The sequence below is a fragment of the Sorex fumeus genome, unplaced genomic scaffold (assembly GCF_029834395.1).
Source record: "Sorex fumeus unplaced genomic scaffold, SorFum_2.1 ptg000047l, whole genome shotgun sequence".
NCBI lineage: Eukaryota > Metazoa > Chordata > Mammalia > Eulipotyphla > Soricidae > Sorex > Sorex fumeus.
The window spans coordinates 6,872,382-6,892,226 of NW_026606104.1; the positions used below are offsets into that span (position 1 = coordinate 6,872,382).

The 19,845-nt window shown below is 57.0% G+C and overlaps 1 protein-coding gene across 2 annotated transcripts in view; it reads left to right on the forward strand.

The window, feature by feature from the left end:
- Nucleotides 1–19,845, forward strand: part of KIRREL1 (kirre like nephrin family adhesion molecule 1) — a 101,489-nt gene that overhangs the window by 71,170 nt on the left and 10,474 nt on the right. For both annotated transcript variants that reach the window (XM_056123125.1, XM_056123126.1), the window contains exons 2-4: nt 12,700–12,849; nt 14,384–14,533; nt 19,226–19,383. In XM_056123125.1, the coding sequence (XP_055979100.1) occupies nt 12,700–12,849; nt 14,384–14,533; nt 19,226–19,383 (458 nt within the window). The remainder of the gene's footprint in view (nt 1–12,699; nt 12,850–14,383; nt 14,534–19,225; nt 19,384–19,845) is intronic.

The following is a 19,845-nucleotide window of genomic DNA, read 5'->3' on the forward strand; positions in this document are numbered from 1 at the left end:
GTCGTGCCTTAAGTTTACAGGTAAAGGGTTCAGGAATCAGATCCATGCATGTGACTGCTGGTTACAGCTCCCTGTCTGCATATCTTGCATGGCCAGGTGTAGACTCGCTGAAGTTTTATGGTTGATTTGGGGCAGAAACCTGACTCACATCTTCTTGTCCCTGGTATGGTGTTGCCCAGGGTACACCAGAGGCCGCTGGGTACCATATGTGTCTTACCACATGTGCCTCATCCTCCACCTCTGTCAATAGCCTTGATTTCCACTGTGCTTTGACCTGCTCTTTTTCTGCCACCAACTCTGTTCAGAATTTCTGTTTGGCTTTTGAGCTCTGTTTTTTTTTGGGGGGGGGGCAGAGGATTTGAGTTCACACTCAACAGTGAACAGTCAACAGTGCTTTGAGCTTTCTACTCTCTCTGAGCTCAGGGATTACTCCTGACAGTGCTCAGGAGACCATATGGAGTGCCGGGGGTTGAACCCTGGTCAGCTGTGTGCAAGGCAAATGCCCTACCTGCACTATCGCTCTGGACCCTGAGAGTTTCTTCCTTTAAACTTTGCCAACTATTTCAGTCCACCTTGATCAGACTGTTGCAGATCGATTATTTGATGGGTGTATGTCCAGAGTAAGAAGAAGCCATATGAAGTGTGTGAGTAAAATCATAAGGACCAGAATTGACAGGGAACTAAGATGCTATTCTGATCCCTTTGGTCACCCAGCCTCCCCTTCCACACATCTGGTGATGGGAAGTTCATGCTTCTAGAAGGTTCTGAACTGACTTAAGCAACTTAGGTCCCCTGTGAGGCAGCTCATGCTTAGTACTAAGGCTGGGTACATCCAGTGAAGGATGTGTTTGATGTCCGTTCGTGTGTCTGCCCAGCCAGCCTTTGCGGTGCCAGGACAGGGCTGGAGGCACGCAGGGACCTTCCCCAGGGCCCAGGACCCTGGGGGCTATGTGCAGCTGCTGGAGCTGTCCTGATTTTGAGAGGAGATGAAGGCCCCACCCCTGCCTCTGTCTTCGCTGGTTTAGCTTTCAATTTTGAGAGGAAGATGTTTGGGATGGTGTGTGCAGAAAGTCATAAAACTCACTCAACTTCAAAACAGACAAGTCTTATAGGAGCTCCTGCCAGGGATCAGAAACCAGATTTCCCTCTGTTTTTTTTTTGTTTTGTTTTGTTTTTTTAATTTGGGCTGAAGTAAAGAATGCTCACTGGGCTGGAGCGATAGCACAGCTGGTAGAGCATTTGCCTTGCATGAGCCTACCCGGGTTCGATTCCCAGCATCCCATGTGGTCCCCCAAGCACTGCCAGAAGTAATTCCTGAGAGCAGAGTCAGGAGTAAACCCTGTGCGTTGCCGGGTGTGACCCCCCCCCCCACCAAAAAAAAAATAAAAGAATGCTCACCTTGAGGTTCTTTATTGCAGAAACTGTTAGTGTTGGTTTTAATTTTGAATTTGGGGGCCAACCCAGCTTTGCTCAGGGCTCTGTGCTTAGTGATCACTCCCTGCTGTCCTGGCTCTCCAGGCTTCCAGAAAATACTATGATTATTATTTGTTTGGGGGCCACACCTGGCAGTGCTCAGGGCTTACTCCTGGCTCTATGCTCGAGGATCACTCCTGGCGGGGCTTAGGGGGACCCTCTTTGCTGTGGGTAGCAGGGAGCAAAGTCCGGTCAGGGTTGCATGCAAGGCAAGCATCTGTTGTACTGTCTCCAGAAACTAGTATTAAGGATTCCCAGAGACCTCTCTGGAGACGCAGCGGCCTGCCCACTTCCTGGTTTGGAGCCTGCTTGAACCCTGTTGCCCCCGGCTTCTGGCTTCCTCCCTCCGCAGGCGCTCCATCCCAACCTGGCTTCATCAGAGAATGAGTGAGAGTGGTGCAAGGCAGGAGGCCTTCCAGAGAACCTGGGCTTTCAGGAACAGCCCCGCCCCCTTCTCTCTGCCCAAGTGGGTGCTGGAGTGGGGGCGCGTGGTTATGGGATTTGGCAAACATGGTTAGACCTGAAGACAAACTTCCTGTCTGCTCTGTCTTTGATCCCCCTCCCAAATAGCACCCCACTGGCTTTTAGCCAGCTTCTGAGGCTGGTGTGAAGGGGCAGGAGAAAGGGGAGTGGGGGGAGGACTGCCCCGCCAATGGTTGCCTTTCAAAGTGCCTCAGATAAGGCCTGTCCCCCTCCTCCCTGCCTCCCCTGCCCCTCCTCCTCTCCTTAGCTAATCCTTTGAAAAATCCCATCTATTTCTCAAGGATTTCACCCCTTTTCTTTGACCTAAATGCTGCCGCCCTTGGAATGAGGCCAGAGGGTGGTCACCCGCTGCAGCAGCCCTGCCTCCTCCTGTCTCTGCCCAGCCCTGGGCCCCACTGCCTGCCCTCCCCACCCCCCTCTGCCTCCCCACCCCCCTCTGCCGGCTCCAATTTCTTCTCTCCTGCTCCTCTGTCCTTATCTTCATTCTCATTTTCCTCTCCCAGATGGTCTCATTACTTTTTTCCCCCTTGATTCTCTCCTCTCATTTTTTATCCCTCTTCCCGGTCTTCTCCATCATTTCTCTCTGGCTGCCCTCTGTTCCTCCCTCCCTTTATCGAAGGAGTTTCCAGGGCCTGGAGTACTGCCTGCTCTTGCCTTGGGCGCAATTGGCCTGGATTTGATCCCGGGCACCCTATAGGGTCCCCTCTAGCACCACCAGAGTAAGCCCTGAGCACAGCTTGGTGTGGCCCAAAAACAGAACAAAAAAAAAATACAAAGGCGGGGGAAGGGTCTCCAGAATGAGATTCCTCACGTCTCATACTTGCACCGTTGGAACTGGTATGTGCCTAGCCCCACGGTTGTGGGGTTGGCTTGGAAGGCACTGGGGATTTGAGATGTGCCCTGTGCATACCCTCTGGTGATGACCCTCCCTTTCTCCAAAAATAAAGGTACAGCCTTTGGGTTTAGGGGCCCTGCTGCACCCCTGCAGGTTCCTGCCCCCCATCCCAGTGGCCTCTTCTGCATCACTCCTTGCCCGCTGCTCACAAGGGCCACACTTTCAGCTGTGAGATTTGAGCGCACACTCCAGGCGTCACACTCCCTGGGCTGTGGCAGTTGTGCACATGCTGGCTGCTCAGGTGTCACCACCTGCCTGTCTTCACCTGCGTTGCTGGCACCTGTGGGCGCCACGTGCTGGAGATGCACCCCTAAGAGGCTCGCTGCAGGTGCCTGCTTGCTGGGGACTGCTGAGTGGCCTCTCGCTGGCTTGCAGGACAAGCACTTTGCCATTGAGCTCTTCCACCCTGTCCTCTTTCTTTTTTCTTTTTTCTTTTTTCTTTTTTTTTTTCCTTTTTGGGTCACACCCAGCAATGCATAGGGGACTCCTGGCACTGCACTCAAGAGTTACTCCTGGCGGTGCTCAGGGGACCATATGGGATGTTGGGAATCGAACCCAGGTTGGCCTTGTGCAAGGCAAATGCCCTACCCGCTGTGCTATCGCTCCAGCTCCTCTGACCTCTCTCATACAGGATTTTTGCTCTTCCTTTCCAGTCTGCCTACTTTCCCCCCACGCCATAGGGTCACCTCAGCTCCTTTATGCCTTTGTCTCCATCCTCTTTCCTTTTTGGTTTTTGGGCCACACCCGGTGCTCAGGGACCACTCCTGGCAGGGTTCAGTGGATCCTCTGGGGTGATGGGGATCAAGTCCAGATCAGCCTCATGCAAGGTCAGCCTCATGCAACCTTCCCTGTGGTACTGGGGCTCCAACCCATCCAGCCGGGCCTTTTTTTTTTCTTTTTGGGTCACACCCGGCAATGCTCAGGGGTTACTCCTGGTTCTGTACTCAGGAACTCCCTGGCGGTGCTTGGGGGACCTTGTGGGATGCCGGGGATCAAATCCAGGTCAGCCACATGCAAGACAAATTATCCGAAACTATCCTGCTGTACTCTCCCTTCGGCTCCAGCCTGGCCCTTTCATGGGAAGTGACAAGCCCTTGTGAGTGGACCTGGGCTGGCAGGTGACTCAATGACCTAGGATTACCTTCAGATTTCTCGCCTTTTCCCACTGTGGGACCTACTGAAAGCTTCATGCATGAAGTCACAAGAGCTGTCCTTATCCCCTAGACCAGATAAGGCACCTAAGTCTTCTCAGCCCCTGTCACTGCCTGCCTCCCTCTACACTCCAGCATGGAGGAAGCGCCAGGATGGCCTCGGGTGCACCTGCTTCCTCAGTCCAAGAGAAGGCTCACTTGAGGCTTTCTGTTGGAGCCCCAGCAAGGTGTGGCAGATGGCAGGGCCAGTCCAAGAAAACGTTATTCTGCTTGGAGAAGTTGGAGAAGACGAAGACCCAGGGAAGTGCAGTGACTTCCCAGAGTCACACACCTAGTTGGTGGCAGAACCCGAGCAAGTACCCTCCTCCCTCCCCCGCCTCCTGACTCCTGGCCTACAGTGCTCTGGCCCTCCCTGCCAGCCGTGCTGGGCCAGTGCCCTCAGAGTTCTGTCCTGGCCCTGGCCAATAAATCCAGACATCTTGTTTCTGCAAGCTCGCCAGGCCCTGCCGCTCGCCACGGTGGTCTGCCCACTGCAGGGAACACGAGCCAGATTGCGGCCACTTGTGAAATCCCATCTGGTCCCTGGAAAGAGTCCCCTCTGGCTTTCGCTGCCATGGCCCGCCCTCCAGAGCTGTGTTGACTTCAGGGCAGGTTGGCAGGCAGGTGGCGAGGAAGGAGGCGAGAACTCTTCTGTCTATGGTCCCTGCTCCCCGAAAGACCCAAGGTGCTGAAGGTCGGTGGTGAAGGTCAGGGAAGGCCCTTAGGGCCTCAGATGCGCCCTGTGTTGCCTTACTGCAAACTGTGACCCCAGCACACAGACAGCGTTCGGATATCCTCGAGGCTGGCGGATGAGCACTTGGAAACTTGTCTAGTGTTGGTGTTTGGGGGGAGGGAGGGGGAGGTCGTGCTGATGCTGTATCTCCTGACACCACGACAGCGGGTCCCCAGTGCCTTCTCCCCAGAGAGGGTTGCATATTCTCTGACACACACGGTGGAAGCATGCTCTTTGGGGCTGGAGCTCTGGCTCCTGTCCCTGCATGCGCCCTGTCCCCTCTCCACACACACAAGAATACGAGAAGCACAAACCCTGTTCCTCCTGCCTTTGCTGGGCAGCTGGTTTCTGCCCTCCTCCCCTCTCTGTCCTCACCATGCAGGGCCTCTCTCCCCCTCCTCACCCCACACCTCCATGCCTCGCACCAGATCTCCCCTGCTCCCTCCCCCTCTCCCTCTCTGTCTCCTCTATCAAAAGTGCAAATCTCTCTCCTTTCCTCTTTGTTGGCCCAGCTGAGAGGATTGCAGTCGTCCTTCCTTGGTGAGAGAATGCAACACTGGTATTTTTTCTTCTTCTTCTTTTTTTTTTTTTTCCAGAGCAGAGAGGGAATGGCTGGTCTGGAGGAAGGGAGGGAGAGCCGCGAGAGGGGGAGAGTGGCAGGAGGAAGAGTGGAGTGTGGAGAGATTTAGTTCCATCTGAAAGCTGTCGGTGTGAATCAAAGGCTTCCCTTTGAACCAGCAGCAAGCTGGAGTGGATAGCACGGGGCTGCTGTGGCCCAGGGGGTTCATTACTGCTTGTTTGATGAATCAGGGGAGACAGGGCCTGGCCCCACCTCCCCCGCTCCTGCCTCCCGGCTTCCTGGTTGGCCAAGCTGGCAGAGTCCCGGGAGTGGGACCACCAGGGAATGTGGGCCCAGCACCCTGGCGCTGGCTGCCCACGAGGGGTGCTGTGTGTGAGGCTTCGAGCCTTTCTCTCCTTCCTGCTGTGCACTCGGAGGTCACTTCTGATCGAGGTCCAGAATGCAATCCCACCTCTTTTCCCTCGGAGGGTTTAGTGGGGGAGAGGCCTGGAGGGACCTGAGGGCTTGCATCCATGGGAACAGGGGAGCTGACTGGCCTCCAGTCTGTGAGAAGGACAGAGCCAGAAAGGCAGGACAGTGCTGCGTGAGGGTCTGTGACCTAAGGAACGCGTGCAACAGACATGCGAAGTTCAGTAGGGCTTTATTTTGCGCCAAGCACAGAGTCCAGATACTGATCAATTAAGCGATCAGGGCCGTCTGTCTCCCCTGAGAGCAAGTGCGCCCCTACGTCTCTGCTCCCCTTTTATACCCCCTACCCCAGCTGTCATCGACCCTAACACTGTGGGCAGCATGTGGGAAGCCCTGGAGCAGGGTCAGCGGAAGCTTTGTAGAGGCCAGAGTTCGAGCCCAGAGATCCCAGGGGTGGCATGAGATGGGGAGCGTCAGCCTCTCTCGCTGGGGGGATGGCATTCACAGACTCCAGGGGCACTATTCCTGCCAACTGGGTGAGGCGCTTTGCCCCCTCTCTCGGGGTCCTTTAAGGGGCGGGGGCGGGAGGTGTCCTGGGAGTGGCGAGTGGCTACAGGGCCCTTTGACCTTTCTACTCTCTGGGATCCTGTGAATCAGAAACGCCCCCTGGGGTTCCACTCATCCCCCACAAAGCATTTTCCATCTCAGGAGTGATTCCAGCCCTGCTAACCAGCCAGCGCTGCCCATTGGCCCGCCATGCCATGCGTGATGCCCGGAGGGGTGCTGCCTAGTGGCCTGCTCTCTGCTGGGTTCCGAGCAGGGACTGCAACACAGGACTCCTGGGACCGTCCGGGGGACCCCGGAGCACAAGACTGGGAGTCGCACCCAAATACCACTCAGTGCATCCCCAACACCAAAAACAAAAATGGGAAATGATGTCTGGGGCGTTCTGAGTCGTCGCTTCATGTCTCTCCCTCGGGTGCCCCAAGCATCACTTAACTCCCCTTTGCTGTAAAGCGGGGAGACTAACCAGCCAGCGCTGCCCATTGGCCCACCATGCCATGCGTGATGACCGGAGGGGTGCTGCCTAGTGGCCTGCTCTCTGCTGGGTTCTGACAGGGAGGAGTTGGCTTTACCAAGGAGTGATGCGGAATGAAGAGGGCAGAGGTCAGGCACAGTGACTGTGCTCCAGGGGCAGGGGAAGAGGCAGAAATGCACACTTGAGTGAGCTCTAACCCATGGCAGCTGGTGATGGTGCCGCTGACCAGGAACCCGGACAGTGTGGGAGGCTGGGCCGGGTGAGGGCGGGCAGGAAGGCTGGGGGACAGGGCAGCTACAGGAAGGCCTGGTCTCCCCAGCATCCACCTCTCCTCACACCTCCCCTCACACCCCAGTCGCCCTCAGGACTGTGTCTGCTGGCTCTAGTCCTCGTTTCTGGCTACCCATCTCCTTTAGGTAAGCTTCTGCCTGCAAACCATGGAGGAGCCGCTTGGGAACCTCCTGTCCTGGGGGCAGAGACAGCGCCCCTATTGGAAGGGTGGGCCATGGCTCACCAGCCTCATGGCCTCATTTCTGGAGAGAATCGCAGGAGAGTCCTGGCCTCCAAGGCATGCACTCACCCTCCGTGGCATGTACTCACGCCCCCCCCCCACCCCCCGTGGCACACACTTACCCTTCGTGGCAAGGCATTCACTTCCCTGGCTGTCCTCTGCAGCCTGGCGCTGGTGTGTGCAGCCCTGCATGCCCTACCCAGTGATTGTCTTCACCATGGTGACTCAGGAGCCCTGCTGGTGACTGAAGACAGGGAAGATGTGGGTCCAGAGCAAGTAGGATTCACTTAAAAATGCACGCAATGGGGCCGGAGCAATAGCACAGTGGGTAGGGCGTTTGCCTTGCATGCAACTGACCCGGGTTCGATTCCCAGCATCCCATAGGGTCCCCCGAGCACCGCCAGGAGTAATTCCTGAGTGCAAATCCAGGAGTAACCCCTGTGCATTGCCAGGCGTGACCCAAAAAGCAAATTAATTAATTAATTAAAAATGCACATAAGGACCAACCGCGCTGGCCCTGGGAGCTCCCCCTGAATGGCAACTGCCAGTGGCCCAGCCTGTGAATGCTGATGGGCGCTTCTGCTTCCGTGTGTATCAGTGTCAGGCCCTCCCCGTTCCTCTCACCTGCCTCTCTGGCCCTCGTAGCACAACCCTGCTGCAAGACAGACCCCTTCTGTTCGTTTGTTTTGGGTGTGGGCGCCACACTCGGAGGTGCTTGGGGGCTACTCCCAATTCCATGGTAGGGGGTCATGTGCAGCAACGCTCCGGGATTAGGTAGTGCTGGGACGGGAGCTGGGCCTCTGGGCTCTCTGCAGCCCGACCTTCTAGGATGTTTGGTGACGGCGTTATGTCCTGAGGGGAGCTGGGAACACGGGGCTGGGCTGCGGGAATTCAGAGGCAGGTGTAAGAGAGGGTCTGTATGTCCATGACATCAAGTGACCAGAGAGCCCCTGGACTCTCCAGACACACCTAATGCCCACTATTGGTGGCTGCACCCCCAGCGCTTCTAACTTCCTGCTTGTTTTATTCTTTTTCCTTTTCGGGGGTGGGCAGGGGAGGTTGCCTGGAGATGCTGAGCCTGGACCTCTGCATGCCAGGCACATGTGTCATCTGCAGTTATATCTCTCTGGCCTCTGCTGTGGGGCTGTCCTGCACCCACCACTCACTTTCTAGGCTTTTCCTCCAACAGTCACCTCTTCTCACACCCAGCCCCATCATTGTTATGTCAGAACCTTCCAGACTCCCTCCCAGGGAGCCCTCCCCCCCCTCGCCTCCCCCCCCCCCCCCCCCCCCCCCCGCCACTGACTCCCAGCCCTGTTCTCCTCTCACTGAAGGGCACAAAGCACATGCTTACTCAGGACAGGCTTCTCGGGAAGCCCTGCAACAAACCTGGCACAGGTCTCAGAGGGCATGCAGGCATGGGGGACTTCACAGAGGAGGTGACTTCAGCAGTGGCATGTCCAGGGAGAGGCTTGTAGCAAAGGTTGTGCAGGAGTGACAGACGCTGTGGGCTGAGTGCAGAGGTGTCACTTGGGGCTCCATCCTCTGCAGGGGCCAGGTGGGAGCCCCGGAGGCTCTGGTTGCTGTCCCTGCTCCTCCCCTGGTCACAGAGGCTGTGGGCAACAGATACCTGCGGGCTCCAGCTCCAGGCTGCCTGTCCCTGAGTCCCTGAGTTGAGTTCCCCTCCCTCCTCTCTGGGTTCTCTCCAGGGCTCGCACTTGCCCCTCTGAGCTCCACACTAAATTGCTTCCACAACTCCGGTACATCTACACAATGGAATACTATGCAGCTGTTAGAAAAGATGAAGTTATGAAATTTGCATAAGTGGATCAACATGGAGTGTGTCATGCTAAGTGATAGAATGACTGCACTCATTTGTGGAATATGAAGTAACAGAATGGGAGACTAATACCCAAGTATAGTAGAGATAAGGGCCAGGAGGATCACTCCATGGCTTGGAAGCCGGCCTCACATGCTGGGGGAAAAGGCAGCTGAGATAAGGAAGAAACCACCAAGTAAATGATGCTTGGAGGGCTCGCTCAGGATGGGAGATGTGTGCTGAAAGTAGACTGTGGACCGAACATGATGGTCACTTAGTACCTGTATTGTGAACCACAACACCCAAAAGGAGAGAGAGAGTAAAAGGGAATGTGCCTGCCACAGAGACAGGGTGGGGGACTACTGGGAACATTGGTGGTGGAGAATGAGCACTGGGGAAGGGATGGGTACTTGATCATTGTGTGACTGAAACATAATCACCAAAGTCTGTAAATCTGTAACTATCTCATGGTAATTCATTAAAAAATTTTTTAAAATAATAAATTGCTTTTACAGAACTAAGCCCCAAGGGACTGCTCAGCCCCCAGGCTGGCGGGCATGGCCCTCACTGTCCTGTTTCCTGTGCAGATGTCCGGCCCTCCCTGCCTGCCTAGAGGGCCATAGCTGTGGCTTGATGGGCACAGAGCATGGGATACAGGCAGCTCACATACCTGTGCTCGCGCAGGGTCCCAGAGGCCCCTTGGTGGGTGCTCACCAGCAGGGAGATGGGGCAAGGAGAGGAGGTGACTCGCCCGGACGCTCTAGGTCAAAGGTTTCAACTTCTTGGGCCTGGTGCCCCCCTTTGGGGGCAGTTGCGGGGGGGCGGGATCATTGGGACCATGGAAATCAACCTTCTTTTATGCAAACAAAGAGAAGGCAGCCCCCAGTTGTCCTAAGACCCCTCTCTCCGGCTGGGATGCCCACTTTAGAAATCCTATTCTCAGGCTGGAGCGATAGTACAGCAGGTAGGGTGTTTGCCTTGCACGCGGCCGACCCGGGTTCGATCCCCGGCATCCCATATGGTCCCCAAGCACCGCCAGGAGTAATTCCTGAGTGCAGAGCCAGGAGTAACCCCTGAGCATCACTGGGTGTGATCCAAAAAGAAAAAAAAAAAAAAAAAAAGAAATCCTGTTCTCTACAAACCAGGCCTGCAGCTCTCTCTGCTCTTGAGTTCAGACTTGTCCCCCGGCAGACCAGCTACACTTCCAAGGTCACCCTCCCCCCGCCGCTGACTCCCAGGCTGTCCTGCTATCCCTCCACAGGGTCAGCTGCTGCCGCACACAATGACCAAAGCCAGCTTCTCACTGTCCTCCCCAGGTTCCAGGGAAGCCTGAGCACCCAGGGCCCCGCAGGCCAGCTGTGACTCTGACGACTTCTTGGAATGACGCTCACAGGCCACTCTGCTCCTAAGCCCTTTACTGGGCCCCGGTTGGGGGGGGATGGGGACTGGGGGGGGCGGACACGGGAAGGAGAAACATCAGTGTCAGTGTGGAGAGTTTGCAGCTTGCTAGCTGCTCTAGAGAAATGCGCAAGGGTATGAATAAATTTGAATAATAATGAGGGCAATGCCTGAATTAATAATGCTGCCTGCTCACCTGACCTACCCCCTCCCCCAGGATCTCAGCACCTGCCACCCTAATCCCAGGAAGTTGGGGAGGGGGCCGCAGTTTATCCTTTGCCTCCTTAGAAGACATGGGTGAGGTTGGTTGTGAGGTCACTTGTCAATTCCAGACGGTGTCGGGACAGCTTTCTCTCCGTTTGGGGAGGGCCTAACCGCTGACCTAAGAGCTGGGTTTGCACAATTATCCGGACAGGCTGAAATCACATACGCGTTGACCACTGTCAGGTCCAGCAGGGCCCCTGGTTCTTGACATGGTATGGAGGAGAGCGCCCCCCTCTGGCCAAATAAGCTCTCTGCATACCACCCTTCTCTCCAGCTGCCTTCTAGTCCCTGATGACCCCGACAAACATGGGTACACCCTCTGGGAGGTTGGGATCGGAAGTCTCCTGATGGGTGGCACAGAGAGCTGAGAGATCAGTGTAGGAGGGCTTCCTGGAAGTGGGAGGATATTTGGAAAGAAGGGGAGAAGTGGAACTTGAGGAGAAAGAGAGAAGGGGCAGGAGTCAAGGAGAGAATGAAACGAGGGTCTCACCTCGGGTGTCGTGGAGGTCTGGGAACTGTTTACACACAAGAATGAGGGAAGACCTGAGAAGTTTGGGGATGTGGAGCTTAAAACGGGTTGGATTTAGGGATCAGGTCTCTTGAGCTGGGGAGGAAGAAGAGGGAGTCCCTGACTTCTGTGGATAGCCAAGTTTGGCTGGGATGGCCTGATGCATTCGGCATGTGGCTAGCTCTTTGCTGTCCTCAGACGCTCATCTCCTCTTTCCCACAGCCTGGCATGGGAAGCTGATGGCCATTGGCCCGTTCACCAGTGCCCAACTAGTGCTGGTAGAGTGGGTGGGTGCAAGCAGTGTGTGTGTGAGGGGGGGCAGGGTATGGAACCCACAATCCAATTCCCCGCTCCATTTAGGCTCCACAATTAAAGGCAATTACTCTGCAGTTCTCTAATCAAATGCTCCCGGCCGAGCCGCACTGCCAGCAGGCAGCCATGTGTAGCTCCCACAGCCGGAGGGAGAACGGAGCCGAGTCACATGGCCGGTGCCTCCCGCTGGGCGCACAGGGAGGGCCGTGGGTGGCACGCGTGTGTTTGTGTTCACACTCTCATGCCCCCCCGGTGCTGGAGGGGCAAATGAGGTCAGCGCAGGTGCACCCAAAGGTGGGTCAGAGCCGCTGGGCTGTCCCCACACCCGCAGAGTGAGCCACGCACCAGCACGCGTGACCCTGGGCGTGTTCTTTGCCTGCATCTACTGTAGGGAACGGTCGTGGGTATTGTGGCCGACATGAGTTCCTTCGAGTTTGTTCCTCGGGCACATGTCCCAGGAAGGGCTGTGGCTCCAGGACCAAGGAGCTGTGACATCCCAAGGAGGTCACTGTCACGGTCACTCCCCCTCGTGGCCTGGGGCTGGGGGAAGATTCCAGGCTCCAGTCCTCACCCTACCCTAGCTCCCCAGGTTCCTCGGAGAAGTTTCTTGCCTCCCGGATATCTGTGTCTCCCCCTGCATAATGGGAGGCTTGGGCTCAACCTCACATGAAGCTGCGTGGGCCATGGAGGGAGAAAAGACTCCAGAGGGGCTAGAGTGATAGCACAGCGGGTAGGGCGTTTGCCTTGCACGCGGCCAACCCGGGTTCAATTCCCAGCATCCCATATGGTCCCCCGTGCACTGCCAGGAGTAATTCCTAAGTGCATGTGCCAGGAGTAACCTCTGTGTGTTGCCAGGTGTGACCCAAAAAAGCAAATAAATAAATAAATAAATAAAAGAATCCAGAGCAGTGGGTGGCACCGTCCTGCAGGGGAAAGGAAGGCAGGGCCAGGAGGGACTGGGGCCCTAAAGGGCCTTTCTCTAGCACCCCACCCCTGCAAGGAGAGAGCGAGCGGGAGTCAGAGGGGCAGACTTGGTGGCGTCCCCTGCTCTCACTTCCTGACCTGGGGCCACTTTGCTGTTGGCAGGCACCCAGACCCGCTTCAGCCAGGAGCCAGCCGACCAGACCGTGGTGGCGGGGCAGCGGGCCGTGCTCCCCTGCGTGTTACTCAACTACTCGGGGATCGTGCAGTGGACCAAGGATGGGCTGGCACTGGGCATGGGCCAGGGCCTCAAAGGTGAGTGAGCCTTTGGGCCAGCTCAGGCAGCACATGGCCTCGTTTCTGTGTCCCCTGCCCCCGGCTTCCCCTTAACCCCCCTTCCCCTCCTCACCCAACACCTGTGCTCAGGCCCCGCCTCCTGCCCTGTGCACTCTTCTCCCTCTGCCTGGCGCTGGGACCCTGATCCTCTCCTCATAGTGGGTGGGTTTCAGAGAGGCCTGAACCCAAAGAACCTTTCCAGGAGTCTTCATGGAACACTCTGGAACTGAGGCGAGCACACTGAATCTGTAAACAAGCAAGAAAGGGCCAGTGGTGACAGCAAACGCTAATCTGGGTGCCAAAGAAAGTGAAAAGACATTTAGAAAGGCCGCGGGGCAGAGTTGAGCCTGCATTAAGTCCTGCCATGGCCTCCTGCCGGCTGGGCGCCCCTAGGATACCCACTTCCCCCGCTCTGCATCTCTGTTGGCTCCTGTGGATACACGGCACAATTGTCGTGACCGGCCGGCCCGCCTCTCGGTGGCTTCAGTGGCCCTGGAACCAAATGACGGAAGTTGCTTTGCGAAAACGCTTTTTCTGCCTTGCAATCTAATGATAAAAATACAAGAGGATATGAGGGAGTGTATATTTTCATTCTTATTGTTGTCCAGGGGTTGGATTATTGGCTGTGGGTTCCCTGTCTCCGTTCAGGAAAGGGAAATTTGTATAGAAAGAGAAAGAAACTGGGAGAGGGGGGGGGGGGAGAGAGAGAGAGAGAGAGAGAGAGAGAGAGAGAGAGAGAGAGAGAGATCAATAGATATGGAGTAAGAAGGATCGATATCCTGTGGACAGGGAGATAATGGGAGGGAGCAGACAGAGAGGAAGGGGAAGTAAGAGGAAGCCAGAAAGGGTGAGAGCCTGTGAGAGAGTGAGAAGGAGCAAGGGAAAGGAAAGAGAGAGAGGAAGAAGGAAAAACAGAGAGGGAGAGGCAGAGAGGAGGAGGGGGAGAGAGAGAGAAAGAGAGAGAGCGAGCAGAGAGCGAGGAGAGAGAGAGCAAGAGAGGTCGATGAAGAGGGTGGTGAGGAGAGGCCTCTGGCTCTTCAGACTTAGCTGAGGGGAGGCAGCTGGAGCCAGAGCCCCTCGCCCCCACGGGGGGCTACTGGCCTGCCCTGCTGTTGAGGTCACTGAGGCCTGCCTTGAGTCCCCTGGCAGAGGCCGCTGAGCTCTCTGCGCAGAATTTCCTAGCACCCTCTGCTCTCGCCTCCCCTCTCCTCTCCTCTCCTCCCTGCTGACTGCCTTCCTCCCTTCCCCCCTATTATTATTAGAGACATTTGTCTGCAAACAGCTTCAAGCTTCCATCTCCACAGCCCCCGCCTTCCCCGTCTGCCCCTCCCGCTGAGGGCTCCCGCCTCACTCTTGGGGGCTTGTGTCAAGGCAGCATCTGCCCATGCCCATGTGCCTGCCCCAGGGTGCCAGGACCTGGGAGAAGGTCATGAGTGGTGGGGGGGACAAGGGGGAGCTATATCCTCCAGGGCAGGCTCCTGGATAAAGGTGTCTCTGCTTTCTTCCTCTGCAGCCTGGCCGAGGTACCGGGTGGTGGGCTCCGCGGACACTGGGCAGTACAACCTGGAGATCACGGACGCCGAACTCTCTGATGACGCCTCTTACGAGTGCCAGGCCACGGAGGCCGCCCTGCGCTCACGGAGGGCCAAGCTCACTGTGCTCAGTAATGACCCTTCTCTCTTCAGCGCCCCCCCCACATCGGGCCCATCGTTCCCCCCACCACCAACACACACACACACACACACACACACACACACACACACACACACACACACGAGCGCGCATGCGTGTGTGCAGGGAATGTGGATACCCCACTCCCACCACCCATTACCCAGTTCTGCCCCTTGTTCTGCTGTCCCCTCCACGGCCAAGCTCAGCCAAGCCCACAGCTAGGCAGTGTCATGGCCCCTGTGGGCTATGGTGGGCACCCTCTTTGCTCCACGTCAAGTCTGGGCTTTTGTCTGGCTGTGGCCCAGAGCAGAGGGGTATTGGCCCCTCACTGTCCCCACCTCTCTCCCCGCAACTGGCCCCACTCTAACCATTGCCTCTCTCCCTGCATGTCCCCGCACGCTCCCTCCCCCCCTTTGTCCCTTGTGGCTCCCTTCCCCGCCTCCTCCTCCATGATTTCATTTGTGGCCTCCTTGGGGAGCTGAGCTGGAAGAAACGGGCCTGTGGGCTGAGGACTGGCCAGCTCCGGGCGGCCTCCTGCTGCATCTGGATCGACCCCGCTCCCGGCCCAGCCCAGGCCGCCTCGGCTGCCCACGAGCAGGGCACAGCTGGCTCTGGGCAGGGACACGTCTGCGTAATGAGGGGTTCTCCGGATCCGAGAGGGCGTGAGGCAGGCTGTGAGGCGCCAGGCCTCCCCCAGCCTCCCCAGACATCTCTGGCTCGAGTCTTTCTGGTTACCTCAGCTGTGAGCCTTCCCCGGCCTGTCTCCAGTGGGGCCCCTCCCTGTCTGGCTGGTCATTACTCTTTCCCCTCTTCTTCTTTTTTTAATTTTTTTTTGGGGTTACACCCAGCGATGCACAGGGGTCCTGGCTCTTGCACTCAGTAATTACTCCTGGTGGTGCTTGGGGGACCATATGGATGCTGGGAATCGAACCTGGGTTGGCCCCGTGCAACGCAAATGCCCTACCCACTGTGCTATCCCTCCAGCCCCTCCCCTCTTCTTTGCCTCTATTCGACCTGCCCTTCCTGCCTGCGTCCCTGGCTGTGAGGAGAGGAGCCGAGATTAGAGTGTGGAGTGGATGCTGGAATTCTGGTGTGTGTGTGTGGGGGGGGGGGGGGGGGGGTCACGGCTACTGTCACTTTGTGGAGGTGTGCGGGAAGGAGAGGCCGGGACTACTGGGCGCTGTGACCCCAGGGCCATCTTGCCGCCTCTAGTCTGCAGAGGCCTTGAGGCTGCATGGCAGCTTTCCCCATGGCAGTGAGACCTGATGGTGCCATGCCACTTCTGCTGACCCTGCAGAGGCCTCGGCGGGGCTGTGTGACCGTTGAAGGTCTGCATAGACATGAGAGTCAGATGGAAGAGGAGGGACGGAGGAAGCCCGCAGCAACCTTCTGGGCTAGAAAGACCCTGGAGGAGCTGAGCAGGACTCAGAGCTGGTGGGAAACTTCCTGCTCCTCCCGGTCCGGACAGACAGGACTAGGGACGGGATGGAAGTGCGGGAGCAGAAGCTGGCTGAGTACCAGGCACGGTCATGGATGGCCAGACTTTGTCCCGCATCCCTCAGGGTTGTGTGCTGGTCAGGAGTCACTTAGGAGGTCTCTGTCCCTCACAGTGGCCTTGGTGAGGGCGGGAGTGGTCCCGCCTTGAAGGGTCCCAGCCTAGTTCTAGGGCCTGACCCCCTCCTCCTCTATGCTTCCCACTAGAGCACAGAGACAGTGTTGGAGGCCTAGCGAGCCCTTGGGTGTTGTAGGAGCAGAGGCTTGGCTTTGTGCTAGGAGAGAGAGAGAGAGAGAGAGAGAGAGAGAGAGAGAGAGAGAGAGAGAGAGAGAGAGAGAAGTCTGCACGGGAACTGGGCCTGCTGAATGGCTGGTAGGTGGATGCAGGAGCATCGCAGGGGTCGTGGGTGGGGAGGGGTGGCTGACTTGTTCCCAGGTTTCCTGCTTGCAGAGCATGGAGACCCACAGAGCCCAGCAAGGCTGGGTGGTTGGGGGAGAGCAGCAGGGGGTGCCCTGCAGTCAGACAGACAAACAGACAGACAGACGGAATGTGTGTTGGGCCGCTCCTTCCTCTCCCGTTTTCATCTCCAATCTCCCCATTCCCCAGGCCCTGCACAGCCAGGGCTCATGGCAGCTGAGGATCCTAGGGACAGTGGGCAGGGCACAGGAGTCTGCACAGGGCCCCCCATCAACCCTCTTGCCCCTCAGTGCCCACCCGCAGCCAGCTTCCTGGCCCAGATAGCCTCTTGCTGCCCTTCCACCCCAGGACTGGGAGGAAGCAGGTACAAATGTAATCCAGACCTTCCTTCTCAGCATGACCTCCAGCGAGGTGCCCAGGGCTGACCCAGCCCTTCCGCCCCTGCCCCTTCACTGTGCCCTTGATCTTGAACATACTATCGAGAGCTGTGCATTGGGGTTAATGGCATTTACCATGACAGGGCGGAGAGGCACTGGGTGAGGGGGAGATATGAGCACTGATAGTAAGCATTTAGTGGCTGGCAGAAAAGTGACTGACCATTATGGCACATTAGCTTCTGTGGACTTCACAACCCTGAGCTCACTTTGCCTTCAGAGTAGCTCTAAGGTGCAGAGGCTGAAATTCTTGGGGAAATTTTATACACCAGGAAAAATAATGGTCATAAGGCCCATCTACCTGCTGACATACTGTTTTAATTACAGTTCATAAAATTGGTTTACAAACAACTATGATCATCGATGTGTGCCCTCTAATGGCTATGCACACTCAGACAGACAGACAGACAGACAGACACACACACACACACACACACACATCTATAGAGCCTAGTTTTCCATTGCCCCTGCTACAGAGAGCAGTAGGCAAAGAATTTGGAAAGTTCTAGAAGAAGGTGGACTGGTTACAGGCAAGAGATGAATTATCTTCTCCCAGGCTATAAGTGGGAGGGACCCAGATGGAAAGGAGACACCAGTGGCAGGGCTGAACCCAGGGGTTTCTGTCTTCTCACCCCATCCCCACCCCCCACCCCCGCCCCGCATTGAAGCAGGTGGGTGAGTCATTGGTGCACCAGGGTCAGCAGGCGCTGTGTGTGCTAACCCGGACTGTAGCGCAGACACTTCCCAGGGCTCACGCTTGCCCTGTACTGTCCTTTAAACAAGCACGTGATATTTCTGTGGCAGAAACTGAGACTTGGTGACTGGAAGGATGCACCCAGACTCACCTGGGAGGCAGGTGCAGGTGCCGGGACTTAAACCTAGCCTGACTCTGGGCTACGTGTGCTTCCCAAGCTGCCACTTGACACGCGCCAGTTGGCAGATTGCTGGGACGGGCAGCAAGTGGCCGCTCTGTACCAGGCGTGCCACCCTGCAGACGTCTGTCCCTCGCCTCCCACACAGCTCTGCCTCTCCCTGCTCTCTGTGGGCCCTGGGCCAATGCTCAGGGTCCCCTGGGAAGCAGCCCCACTGGGGCTTCTTAGTTTGCTCACAGCAAATACAATCGTCTTCACTTGTGGTGTGATGAACACTGGGTAGACGAGGAAGGTCACCATCCAAATCCTTGTGCCCCCATCCTTGTCTGTTGTCAGGCCGGGGGACATAGGGCAGCATGCAGGAATGGTACCTGGACCTGACACACGTCAAGCATGTACTCTATCCCCTGAACCCCCGACCTTGGAATGGAGTGGACGCCAGGGCCCGAGTGAGAAGAAGCTTTTGATGTCTCCTCTTCTCGGGCCTCTGTTGGATTCAGTTCTTGAAGAATTTTGCAAGAATCTGCTTTGCCATGTTCTCGGCACTGGGTACAATGTAAATCGCTGTGAGACAGGATCCCTGCCCTTTTTTTGTTTGTTTGTTTTTGTGTTTGGGCGCCACACCCAGGGGTGCTCAGGGATCACTCCTGGCAGGGTTGGAGGGTCATATGCGGTGCCAGAGATCGAACCTGGGTCAGCCTCCTGCAAGGCAACTGCCTCTTCCCCCACTGTCCTATGGCTCTGGCCCCAGGATCCCCTGGAGAGCAGCTTGGGTCAGGGAGGAAGGATGGATAGTCCTAAGTAGCCCAAACCCCAGGTAGCTGCTGCCCAGTTGAATGACTGCCTGGGGACTGCAGGGCTGTGGTGACAGCAGGCTTCTGCTGTGGTGGGGCTGTGATCGAGGGCGGGAGGTGGGGGGTAGCTTCACTGAAGCTCTGAGGAAAGCACCTCTGCTTTCAAATGCCACAGGAGACTTGGATGAGGGTGTTGCAGGATTGAGGAGCCCGGAACGGGCTGCAGTACCTGGAACTCACCCCCGGGATTGGGGGCGCTGGAGCGGGAAATGGCAGCCTCTTAGCTGCACTCTGGGAGAACTTCCTGGCAGGGCTGGGTGGGTGAGGGCCAGAGACCAGGAGTCCCCGGGGGTAGTGACTGCAGCATGGGGTGGAGCAGTTTTGCCCAGAGGTGGCTCGGCCCTGTCCTAACTGGAGGCCACTCCAGCCTGTGTGCCAGGAACCCCAGCTGCAAGTTCAGGGCTGAAAAACGGCTCTAGCTGGGGCCATAGCAACCGGGGATGGGGGGTGGGGGGCACAGGACAGGCCATGCCAGCACAGGGAAGTGGACACAGCGATCGTTGGTGGTGGGGAAGGAGGTGCTAGCCCTGGAGGGGAGGTTGTGCCTCCAAGGATAGCGTAGGGGGCCCTTGACTGCACGCGGGGCTGACCTTGCTCTCTTCTTCCCCACAGTCCCCCCAGAGGACACCAAGATTGACGGCGGTCCTGTGATCCTGCTGCAGGCAGGCACCCCGCACAACCTCACGTGCCGAGCCTTCAACGCCAAGCCTGCTGCGACCATCATCTGGTTCCGGGATGGCACTCAGCAGGAGGGTGCTGTGGCGAGCACGGTGAGACCTCCATCTCCCCCCCTCCCCCCACCTGCCAGCCTGACCTCATTCCAAGTCACCTTTCTCTCTGGGCTAGGGTCTTAGTTAAAAAAGTTATTTGGCCTAATCCCCTGACCTTCACCCCCAGCCCGTTACACAGTTGGGAAAATTGAAGCTCAGAGGTGAAAAGTGAATTGCCAGCTTCCTGATGAAGCTGTGCATTAGTCACACTAAGGTTAAGGATGGTGGTGATATTTGCTGCCCTGATGAGCACCCACAAAGTACCAGGCGCTCTGAGTGCTAAACTCCTGCCGGTCAGTCTTTTTTAATCCTCAGGGAGTCTTCACCTCATGGGTTTTATTTCCTCCCTACAAAGAGGAATCAGATGGTCTCAGAGATCCAGCACTTGCTCAAGGTCACGATTGGTATGCAGCAGAGTCGGTGGTACCTGAATCAGACCCCTCCCTGCACCCTCTCTCTGCT